General features: G+C 37.4%; 1 protein-coding gene across 6 annotated transcripts in view; it reads left to right on the plus strand.

Annotated features, from left to right (window-relative positions):
* LOC127844037 (dynein axonemal heavy chain 5-like) overlaps positions 1-10994 on the plus strand; it is a 159562-nt gene extending 148568 nt beyond the window's left edge. For all 6 annotated transcript variants that reach the window (XM_052373992.1, XM_052373989.1, XM_052373988.1 and 3 more), the window contains 12 exons: positions 658-813; positions 1397-1735; positions 2372-2730; positions 3182-3372; positions 4227-4348; positions 4641-4962; positions 5343-5569; positions 6308-6580; positions 7400-7662; positions 8323-8692; positions 9071-9223; positions 9631-10994. In XM_052373992.1, the coding sequence (XP_052229952.1) occupies positions 658-813; positions 1397-1735; positions 2372-2730; positions 3182-3372; positions 4227-4348; positions 4641-4962; positions 5343-5569; positions 6308-6580; positions 7400-7662; positions 8323-8692; positions 9071-9223; positions 9631-10017 (3162 nt within the window). In that variant the 3' untranslated portion in view covers positions 10018-10994. The remainder of the gene's footprint in view (positions 1-657; positions 814-1396; positions 1736-2371; positions 2731-3181; positions 3373-4226; positions 4349-4640; positions 4963-5342; positions 5570-6307; positions 6581-7399; positions 7663-8322; positions 8693-9070; positions 9224-9630) is intronic.
* Positions 10995-12878: the final 1884 nt, after the last annotated feature.

Raw genomic sequence — 12878 nt, forward strand, 5'->3', positions numbered from 1 at the left:
TTCATAACTTTTGCAATATTCAAGATAGCAACTTGATATTTGGCATGCATGTGTATATCATGGAGCTGCACATTTTGAGTAGTGAAAGGTCAAGGTCATCCTTCAAGGTCAAAGGTCAGAAGAATATATTCAAAATCTTTAACCAAAACTGTAACCTTCTTCATAACTTTTGCAATATTGAAGATAGCAACTTGATATTTTGGCATGCATTTGTATCTCATGGAGCTGAAAATTTTGAGTGGTGAAAGGTCAAGGTAATCCTTCAAGGTCAAAGGTCATATATATATGGCTTCAAAGCAGCCCAATAAGGGGCATTGTGTTTCTGACAAACACATCTCTTGTTTCTATTCAGAATTCTCATACTGGTGCTGAGCTGGTGAATTGTTTTAATACCATTTATTGAAATATCTCCCAAGTATTGCAAATGACTGTGTGCATTGCATCACCATGTGAAATCTTATTGTATATACCCCTAAGTGTTATTTTTAAATAAAATGAGAATTTCTACTGTCATTTTACAGTTTCCACAATAGTATTTTTTCAGACTGCTGATGTTTATCAAATTTCTATTATAAAGTATAACATAAGACAAAGATTAAGTCATAAATGACATGGTTAGAGTCTTAAATGAACTACATGTATTTATCTTGTTTACAGATCGCAGAATGGAATCTGCAAGGTCTGCCTAATGATGAGTTGTCCACTCAGAACGGCATCATTGTAACGAAGGCAGCCCGCTACCCGCTCCTGATTGACCCCCAGAGTCAGGGCAAGAACTGGATCAAGTCTCGGGAACAGCACAGTGAGCTGCAGGTACGCTTGACTGGTTTGAATGATTTCTTTTGGATGAACTGTTAAGTGGTTTGGATGATCTCTGCAAGACAGCAGGTTGGTTAGTTGATAAATCATTGTATTCACAGGGTAACATAATTCGTTCAATTTTAAAATGATATATTTTAGCTTAATTGCATCGAAAGCCAAAAGCTTGTTGAATTGCTCTGTTTCTTGGTTGGCACCAGTACTTGATGTCTTCGGGGGGAGATCTTAATAATACTCGTATTTGGGATGGGACATGTGACCGCCCATAATAGTAAAATGAGCTATGTATTTCAAAAATAATTATATATATTAAATTATATATTATATTAAAATCCTAAGTATAAAGGAAAACGTTTGTAGCTACCAGAGATGTTGATAACGGTGTTGTCTACGTCTCTGTAGCTACAGACTCCTAGATAAATGATGCAGTATTACGAATATCAAATTCCCTAAACAAACAGGTTACCCCTGAACTTTTTTAATTGTGTGGCAAAAGACTCATTGAGTTATTATGCACTTTTTTGAATTACAAATTTCCAAAACATACATGTAAAGCTTCCTTCTTTTCTACCTCCAGCTGACGGCACTGAACCACAAGTACTTCCGCCAGCACCTTGAGGATGCCATGTCTCTAGGAAGACCGCTGATCATTGAGGATATCGGGGAAGAGCTCGACCCTGCGCTCGACAATATCCTTGAGAAAAACTTTATCAAAGTTGGCTCAACCCTTAAGGTCAAGGTGGGTGACAAGGAGTGTGACATCATGAAAGGGTTTGTGCTGTACATCACTACAAAGCTGGCCAACCCCGCATACACCCCCGAGATCTACGCCCGGACGTCCATCATAGATTTTGCTGTCACCATGAAAGGGCTTGAGGATCAGCTGTTAGGGCGTGTCATCCTGACAGAGAAAGCCGTGAGTTTTGGGTGTATTTTTAATATATGTTCCACTCATATTCCCTTTTTCACGTGTGTGTAGTCCGATTGAAAATCTTAGATCTAAATTAAAGACCTTTCTTACTAGATTAAAGTTTTGAAGGCATCATTTATAGCCCTTTGACACTTACGAGCAGCAAACAGCATTAAACCTTAATAGACAGAGTTACTTGCAGCCTGTTCTGGTTTTATGCTGGTTTCATATAGCCGTTATTACTTGCTTCTGAGCGGGATAGGGTTAACCAAAATCTTATGATCACTTATTAAGAGGTAAATGCAAATGGTATTTTATTTTGTGGAGTGTTTTTTTACTCTGAAAATATGTATTGACCCGTTTACACTAGAAGTATGTATATCAATATTTGTTAGGTGTGATTTTGTTGTTTTGCTGTTGTTTTTCAATACAGTTCCTTAAGGCAGAGCTATTCCCTAACCACCATTCACTGTGGATTTATCTGAATATTTGAGACAAAATATTGTCAGAATAAGGGTATGACCAATTTGGTTTTAAATGGAAGATAATAAAGTAGCTTTGTAAAACCTAATAAACAACTTCTTTAAAAAAAAAATCACCACTCACAATGAACAATCAAACATAAATAATCACTCCCCACAGGAGCTAGAGGCAGAGCGTGTAAAACTGATGGAAGACGTGACATTCAACAAGAAGAAGATGAAGGAGCTTGAAGACAACCTGCTGTTCCGCCTCACGAGCACAAAAGGCTCGCTGGTGGATGACGAGGACCTCATTAATGTACTCAACATCACGAAGCACACGTCTCTTGACGTGCAGCAGAAGTTGCAGACAGCCGACGAGACGCAGTCAAAGATCACGCTGGCACGTGAAGAGTTTCGCCCGGTTGCCACGCGCGGTAGTATCCTCTACTTCCTGATCGTCGAGATGGGAATGGTGAACTGCATGTACCAGACGTCCCTGAAGCAGTTCCTTGGACTGTTTGACCTCTCCATGGCTAGGTATGCAGTGGTTTGGACTTTTTATATTTATTGTGAGAACATATTGGAGTGTCTATTAAGATTATTTAAGCATTTCAAAAGGGATGTGTAAGTCAGTTTGCGATTCAAGCCAGTTGATAAAGAATACATTAACTAGGTTTGTGTTTGATGCATATAAAATTGTATCAGCACAACTTAAAAATCCTGTTTTGACGTTTTTGCACATAAACTTATTTGGTTTTGACACTTGCCTAGTATTCTATGTATGTCATCCTTTTCTAAAAATGTTGTGTCTTTATTTAAAAAAATTAACAAACGCAAAAAAATGGCCAAAAAAGACATACCGTACACTTAATTTATTTCATGTAATCAATGATGAAATTCAAACACGTTCGTTCCATGGGGTTTTATTCCAAAATTGTTTACCTAATGATGGGATAAAATTGATATCTGTCAATTGGTGTCATTGCAGGTCAACTAAGTCCCCTATCACGCAGAAGCGTATCACAAACATCATTGAGTACATGACCTTCGAGGTGTTTAAATACGCTGTGCGTGGCCTGTACGAGAAGGATAAGATGACATTCACCTTGCTGCTTGCACTAAAGATTGACTTGGCCGCTGGCAAGGTCAAACACGAGGAGTTCTTGACCTTAATCAAAGGTCAGTCGTTGTTGTTAGAAAATTTTCACTTGTAGCGTATACGTAGTTTGGTGGAACAAAGATGCACACAACTCGAAGAACTGTTTTTTGAAAAATAAGTTAATCAACAAGATACTTTAGACTACTGAATATATCCAGGAAGACAGGAGTCCTGTATCTTAAAAAAAAGTAATCTTTTTGGTTGTCGGGATGTATACTGTCTGCAATTACAGAAGTAAATATATTAAAATACATTGAAACATCAGACGGAAGTTGGTGATATACCTGGGAAAATGCGTAAATTAAACAAGAATTAACATTAGGTGTAAATATTAAATGACATCTAGGCCTGGGGACAAAAGAAAGCTTTTATATAAATTAATAAGTTACCGATCATGGTTTATACATGTATGCTGTTTGAATATTTGATCAAAATTGGGTAATTACGTCACACTTTGATTGTATATTAATAAGATTCACTGTCTAATTAAATTACCTAGCTGTATATAAATCATACATGTCTATATTATAATATCACGAGCTAAACGTACACTAAAACATCAATTTACTCATATGCTTGGTCATATTTTGACCAAGAAGTAAACATATTCAAGGTATTGCAAAAATCTGTAAAAATTGCAATGAGTTTTGAAACACTATTTAAAATTAGCAAAAATATCTCCTTATACGTGTGTGACCTACGGATTCTTGAACATGACCTGTTGTTATTTGCTTAAAAGTTTTAATTTTGAATATTTACAACTTTTATCATCCTCGATCGGCATCGCCTTAACTTGAACTAGACAGGCCAAAACACATTCTGGTTTATTTTCATTGTCATGGTTATCAATTGAAACTTTTTGTTTACCCTCCAGGCGGTGCCTCGTTGGACCTGAATGTGGTGCAGCCCAAGCCTCACAAGTGGATCGTAGACTTGACCTGGCTTAACCTAGTTGAGCTTAGCAATCTGCACCAATTCTCAGGAATCATGGAACAGGTGGGATTGAAAGGCGCACACCACATAAGTTTAATATCATATATAAAACAATAAAGAAGACATAGCATAACATAATTGATTTGTCAATTGCTTTCACTGCTTAATTGAAGTTCATTTTAATAACCAACACATAATTTGAAATGGATGGGTTGGATTCAAAATATTGATTGATCTGTTGGATGGCATTTTAGGTTGTTTGACAATAAAATTTCATTTACTTTTGAACATGAATGCAATCGCCACAGTACACATTGACCATAACATATACTAATTTGACACATTCCTTTTTCAGATCGGTCGTAACGAGAAGCAGTGGAAGCAGTGGTTTGACAAGGATGCCCCAGAAGAGGAAGTCATCCCAGACGGCTACAATAACTCTCTCGATGTCTTCCGGCGTCTGCTACTCGTGCGGTCATGGTGCCCAGACCGGACGCTCCAACAGGCGCGCAAATACATCGCCGATACACTTGGGGAGAAGTACGCTGAGGGGATCATCCTTGACTTGGAGAAAATGTGGTACGAGAGCAAGACCCGGTCCCCCATGGTGTGTCTGCTATCCATGGGCTCTGATCCTACAAATAACATCGAGTCACTGGCAAAGAAGCACAAGATCGGTGAGTTACGTTATATAGTCAGTAGAATGATGTTATTCAAACATGTGGGGTTCAGTATGAAAAATGTGTATCATTCTAGACATTTAGTCACTGAAGACATCATCAAAGGTTGGGATATATTGAAGCACGTTGGTGCATCTTAAAACTAAAACAAAACAGTTTAATGAAATATTTTGAATACGCAAAGTAATTGTCTTTAATAAACTATTATAATACTTAATGCAAAATTACATGAAAAAATGACTGCAATATTGTAACAATATTGTAACATAAAACCAATACATAATGAGCATTAGCTCAAAAGATCATCACCAGCAGATAATCTCCTTCCTTTATTGCAACACGTTAATTACTGAGGCTCCACCATGATTATTCTCCAGAATACCGAGCCATCTCAATGGGTCAAGGTCAAGAAGTGCACGCACGTCGTCTAATCTCGCAGGGTGTGCAGAACGGCGGCTGGCTGCTGCTGCAGAACTGCCATCTGAGTCTCGACTACGTGGTGGAGTGCCTCGACGTGCTCATCGACACGGAGACCATCCACGAAGAGTTCAGACTTTGGATCACCACTGAGGAGCACCCAAAGTTCCCCATTAGCTTCCTGCAGGTCAGTGATCTGGTGCTGTTGGAATGTAGATTTGGGCTTGTCAGAGTTAATAATAAAACGAAAATAATTGGTGCTGATGGTACTTTTGGTTGTTTAAGGAGAATATAATTTGTATGCCCCCCTTCGAAGAAGAGGGGGTATATTGCTTTGCTCATGTCGGTCGGTCTGTCGGTCGGTCGGTCTGTCCGTCTGTCGGTCCGTCCACCAGGTGGTTGTCAGACATTAACTCAAGAATGCTTGGGCCTAGGATCATGAAATTGAAGTGTCCGGATCATAACTCAAGAACGCTTATGGCTAGGATCATGAAACTTCATAGGTACATTGATCATGACTGGCTGATGACCCCTATTGATTTTCAGGTCACTAGATCAAAGGTCAAGGTCACAGTGACAAAAAACATATTCACACAATGGCTGTCATACAACGGAGAGCCCATATGGGGGGGCATGCATGTTTTACAAACAGCCCTTGTTATAATTGAATTGCAATTTATTGTACAAATGGGCATTTTAATGGACATAAGTGGGACAAAAAGCAGCACAACATTGATTAATGCCTTTGTCTTCACTTCACAGCATATACTCCTACAACATTGATCAATGCCCTTTTTCTTCACAACACCACTTGAGACAGTTGTAGGTATGAATATTCATTTTACACTGTAACAAAAAAGGGAAAAGATGTTACAAGGCCCAGTCTAACCCTTATTAAAATAATGTTCCCATCTTCGTTACCCAGATGTCCATCAAGTTCACCAACGAGCCACCCCAGGGCATCAAGGCGGGTCTGAAGCGGTCGTACGCTGGTATGACCCAGGACTTCCTTGATATTTCCAATATGCCCCAGTGGAAGCCCATGCTTTATGGCGTCGCCTTCCTACACACGGTTGTCCAAGAGCGTCGAAAGTTTGGTCCCCTTGGCTGGAACATTCCGTACGAGTTCAATGCCTCCGATTTTAATGCCAGTGTGCAGTTTGTGCAGAATCACCTTGACGATATGGACTTGAAGAAGGTGGGTACTGGTATTTCAATTGTTTGAGTGTGTAACTATTTAATCCTTTACCAGTCAGATACGCACATTGACACGTTAGTATTCAATTACAAATCAAATTAAATGAAAGATCTTTCTTACTATATTTAAGTATCATCTCAAACCTTGATGAGCAGCAAACAGCATAAAACCTGAATAGACTGCAAGTAACTCGCAGGATGTTCTGGTTTTATGCTGGTTTCATATAGACATATTCACTTTGCTTCGGAGTGGGAAATGGTTCAGCTTATACAGCACTGTATGATAGATACCGCAATTCCGCACCCAACGCTTGTTTTATAAGTGTCTTGTTCTGAGAAAACTGGGCTTAATTCTTGTGCGTAAAGTGTCGTCCCAGATTAGCTTGTGCAGTCCGCACAGGCTAATCAGGGACGACACTTTCCGCCTAAACTTGATTTTTGGTAAGGAGGGACTTCCTTGAAACTAAAAATACCATTAAAGCGGAAAGTGTCGTCCTTGATTAGCCTGTGTGTACTGCACAGGCTAATCTGGGATGACACTTTACGCACATGAATTAAGCCCAGTTTTCTCAGAACAAGACACATATTGTTGAAACAAAATGGTTTTAATCCCTTGACGACTGTAAAACATGTGTCCCTTTGATATGAGGCATTTGTGCAAAGATAAATTGGCATCGACAATTATTAAAGTAAGATTTGTGTTCTACAAATAATATAAAAGTATAGCATTAGTCAATGATTATGGTCAGTTGTTTACATGTTTTCTGGACACTACTTTTTCTTAACACTTCATAGAGTTTAAACATTTTGTTGCCTATAGGGTGTGAACTGGACCTGTGTGCGGTACATGTTCGGCGAGATCCAGTATGGTGGCCGTGTGACGGATGACTTTGACAAGCGTCTGCTGAACACGTTCTGCAAGGTGTGGTTTGGGGACAACATGTTCACGCCAGCCTTCAACTTCTACAAGGGATATGTGATCCCGAAATGTGTCAAGTATCCAGAGTATATGGACTTTATTAACGCACTGAACAACACTGACACGCCGGAAGTGTTTGGACTCCATCCAAATGCTGATATAACGTAAGGGATGATTAATGCTACAATCTCAAATTGTTGGTTTCATATAGGCATTAATTCCAGTAACAGTAAAAAAAATAAACCCGATTGTGTTTGAACATCATCCGAATGAAGACATTGTATTAGGTTTTTTTATTAACAAAAAATTACGTCCATTTAAACTGAGAAATTAACTTATTTGCGATTTAAATAATGTTTGTCTTGATCTACACTTATAAATATTATTTGATCAGCAATTCTCTCTCGTCATTATTTTTTTAAGCTTTTATTTTGCATTGTTATATCCTGCCTTATACAGCCTTATATCACATGCACTGTTAATTCTGTTTTCTGGTATGTAATCCGTATGTCATCTGCTATCGATTTGAGCTGCGCTTTGCAAAACAGGTCTTAATGCATGGGCGCAGCGTGTCGTCTTAGATTAGCCTGTGAAGTCTGATCAGGGACAAGATCCATACAATGCTTTTTGTCGTTTAAAAGACTTCATTTGTATTAAAACGCAGTTTAGGTGGAAAGGATTGTCCATGATTAGACTGTGAAAGCACATACATTAACTTAAGCATCGTAAGAGAGGCTCATTTATTATATTGCTGAGTACTTTGTTAACTACTCTTCTGTGTCCATGGTAGTCTTATTGCTTACATGCCTGTCCTACCATTCCAGCTATTCAAGCAAGACGGCCAAGATCATTCTTGACACGGTCCTCAGTATTCAGCCCAAGGACAGCAGCGGTGGTGGAGGCGAGACCCGTGAATCCATGGTGACAAGAATATGCGACGATATGCTTGAGAAACTTCCCAACGACTACATCGACTTCGAGGTGAAGCAGCGACTGCAGAAGATGGGTGCGTTGCAGCCAATGAACATCTTCTTGCGTCAAGAGATCGACCGAATGCAGCTTGTCATCTCAACAGTACGGAGCACGCTACAGGATCTGAAGCTGGCAATAGACGGAACGATCATTATGAGCGAAACTCTCAGAGACGCCCTCGACAGCATGTATGATGCCAGAATCCCGAAAGTCTGGGCAAAGGTAATGTCAATTAGTAAGATTTGATTGGTCTGCTTAAAATTATTTTTAGTGTATGTTATTTGACAGTTTTAGACATAGTAGATTGAGGGCCCTGATTTATGTTAAATTTTGGTTATCAAGTAATTGGCAACTTTTGGCAGAAGTGTAGAAATGATTTCGTCAGCGTTCTTGTGTAATTCAGACATAATTTTTAATTTACTTGAGGCAACAATTTTGAGATATAATCAGTAGAAATAAAATCATGAGGCCTTTCATTTTGATTTGTTTATTAGTTAACAGCAATTATTGTGTTCTTTGTCTGTAGACATAGACTTATCAAACAGAAACCAATCTCCTTGCACTGTATACATTATGTAATCATTGATGTTCGCTGTGTAGATTTCGTGGGACTCAAGCACGCTGGGTTTCTGGTTCACTGAGCTGATTGACCGTAACACTCAATTCAACAGCTGGTGCTTTGATGGTCGTCCTAACACGTTCTGGATGACCGGCTTCTTCAATGCTCAGGGCTTCTTGACCGCCATGAGACAGGTAATATCACAACGGCTCATCATTTGTGTAAAAAGTGCAGCAGAGTTATACAAATTCAAAATGTGCTTGTACCTTTGTATGCATGTATATATGGAGAGACTTTATAGGATTTATGCATTTCTTCTGTACATGGATATAAATGTCTGCAACTTAAAGATTGTAAGTTTTCATGCAGATTAAAATTATTATGGTAAAACTTTATCTCAGGCTTTATTTCAATGATGGTAGAGTGTTTCAGTACAGAAACATTTGTCAATTCAGATATATAACAGTTATAAAACACATGTGCCAAACCAAGTTCATTACATTTTATTAAAAGAAAACAAATACATGTTGTCACTCTTTACCTATCTTTAGCACACCCTATCTCTCATATTATACAAAACACTGCTTGGGTTGCCCTACAGGAAGTGACGCGGGCCCACAAGGGCTGGGCCCTCGACACGGTGATCCTTTACAACGAGGTCACACGGTCAATGAAGGACGACATTGTGCAGCCGCCAACAGAGGGTGTCTACGTATACGGGCTCTTCCTGGAAGGGGCTGGCTGGGACAAGCGTGGGGCCAAGCTCATCGAGTCCAAGAACAAGGTCCTGTTTGAAATGATGCCTGTGATCCACATCTACGCCATCAACAGCACCGGGTCGCCGGACGCAAGGATGTACCAGTGTCCCATCTACAAGAAACCCCGACGTACGGACCTGACGTTCATTGCTTCCGTGATCTTGAAGACCAATCAGAATCCCGACCACTGGATACTCAGGGGTGTCGCGCTACTGTGCGATACCAAATAAAACGAACAACCATTGATTTCTTGTGGTGTTTTTGTTGAAACTTTTTTTTTACTTTTACTTAATCAGGTGTAGGTGACTAAATGAACACGTGTGTTTTTATGATTATTTATTGCTATTGTTATTTGAAGAACAATTAAAACAGTGACTTTATATTGATTACTTTTGTAATTTTGGCTTACGTTTATAATGTTTATGCACCTTAGTAAACACACTTGTGGTCTTATATTTGTTAACAATTACATTTACTTGTTATTGTTCTATACATTTATATACAATTTACTGTTACTTGTAATATCAGTGTCCCCCCAAATTGCTTGAAAATTCAATGAATTCATGTGAATGTTATTTATAATGTTTTTGTTATTTTATTCTTAATACGTGTGCTAAGATTGTTAATGTTTATATTATTACAAACTCAAGCTTCTTATAACTCGACCAATAGCATTAGTTTAGAGATTTTATTAATGTCTATTTTTAGTTTGCTAGTAAAAGTTTTAAAAATATTTAACAACTAAAATAGTAGCTCCATTAACGTCAATGATATGTTTAATGATACTGTAATTTATATATTTTCATTGAAATACGTAGTTTTTTTTAAGTTATGTATATTGTTTTTATTTATATTTATAAGTGATAGTTTGTTAATGAGTTTAACACCTTTACTTGTTCCGTCCCTGTATGTGATATGATTTAATGTTCGTATATTTTTATTTGAACAGTCCGTCCAATTTGATGAAGTCATATTTTAAAAATGCACACTTGCTTGGATAAACTGTTTATTAACGTTTCTTTTTAATTATATAAAACGAAATTTCAATTGAATTCTGTCCCATCGTTTTACTGCAAGTCGTGATAACCTATATATGTATAGATCTATTCAGGTTGAAACGTTTTAATCTGCATGCCACCAAACATCTGTGATTTATTTTTTGCATATTTATGCTTGTATTCTGATAGAAATAAATAGATGAATTATGTGGTTATGTTCTTCATTTTTTGCTCTATTACAAAATAATGTTACATATAAAGATTGTCTTCAAATGTTAGCATTTTAAAATATCTTTATGGTGTGTTTTGATGGTCTCTTGGTTTTACAGAAGAAAAATTATACCAAAAAACATAGAAATTATAAGAACAATCTGTATAAAACTGGTCTAGTCAAAATTCCATGATTATTCCACACCATAGCTCAGTTGCCCAAATTACCTTCTACTCAACATAGCGCAATAAAATCCTTCAAATGTCCATGTTAAGAAATGCTTTCAAACAAAATCTCATCAAATTTACTCATACTTCTCTTTTCTCTAAATACTGTAATATACTCTCAATAATCATCAACAATTTCACCGTCATAAATAAAATTATTGTTATAATCCTCACTAATCTTAACAACTTAATTCCAAGTAAATAATTACCCTAAGATAAACTAGGAATAGGAGTTTGAATATGATATATTAAAATATTATTAATAATATCAAAACATGAAACTTATCCCTACATTCAAAATTATTTACTATCCTATATAAGTTTCAAGCCGTCTTGTTGCTTTAATGTTTTCCAATCTTTAATAAACCATCCGAAGTGCCGAGCAAGTCAATACATAAACTTTCGAACATTTTTTAATACTATGTCATCATGCGTTTACAGAAATTTTGGTCAACTGACCACACAAGCCAATATTCTCATCCACATCAAGCTAACTTGCCTTCAACAAACGTTCAAGGAACCAAACAGGCAAATGGCTTTTTATGTCCCCCACCACTATAGTGGGGGACATATTGTTTTTGCACTGTCTGTTGGTTTGTTTGTTTGTTTGCCTCAACTTTAACATTTGCAATAACTTTTGCAATATTCAAGACAGCAACTTTCATATTTGGCATGCACGTGTATCTCATGGAGCTGCACATTTTGAGTGGTGAAAGGTCAAGGTCATCCTTCAAGGTCAAAGGTCAAATATATGGGTCAAAATCGCTCATTTAATGAATACTTTTGCAAAATTGAAGATAGCAACTTGATATTTGGCATGCATGTGTATCTCATGGAGCTGCACATTTTGAGTGGTGAACGATCAAGGTCATCCTTCAAGGTCAAAGGTCAAATATATAGCTTCAAAGCGGCGCAAAAGGGGACATAGTGTTTCTGACAAACACATAAAATATTATCTTGTTTATACATCAAGCCAACTTGTCCTCAAAGAACAGTCAATCGACCACGCAGCAAAAAGGGAGAATTAAAAAAGAGCAATTAAACAGTAATACGTATAATAAAACCATCCAAATGATACATTTTTTAAATTAAATATACCGTTTGAACTTTCAAGTTCCTGAAAAAATGAACTTGTAAATATTTGTCAATGTAATATCAACATCCGTTTAAACAAATTTTGGTCTACTGACCACACATCCCAAATGGTGGATCCACATCAGACTAACTGGCCTTCAACAAACGGTGAATGGAACACATTAACCAGCTGGCTTTCAACAATTGTTAAACTGAACATACAAGCCATCTGCCCTTAAAAAAACAGTACACTGACCATACAAACTGAACGAATACAAATAACTCACGTTTACTGTTTTGTTGTTGTAACGATGTTAAATTAATTTGTTTCACATGTGCATTTCATTACATTAACTCAACATAATGATTATCACAATAAATTGTTTCATACATGTGCGTTGAGTGTCGTCCCAAATTAGCCTCTGCAGTACGCACAGGCTAATCAGGGGCGACACTTAACGCAAATACATAAAACTCCCTTTTCACAGAGCACGGCCCATATTTATTGTAACTTTAACACAACCGAAAATCTGCTTTTCATTTAGATGTAATCCAATTAAAATCATAATCTTATGAAATAT

Source organism: Dreissena polymorpha, chromosome 9 (assembly GCF_020536995.1).
Source record: "Dreissena polymorpha isolate Duluth1 chromosome 9, UMN_Dpol_1.0, whole genome shotgun sequence".
In the NCBI taxonomy this organism is placed as follows: Eukaryota; Metazoa; Mollusca; class Bivalvia; order Myida; family Dreissenidae; genus Dreissena; species Dreissena polymorpha.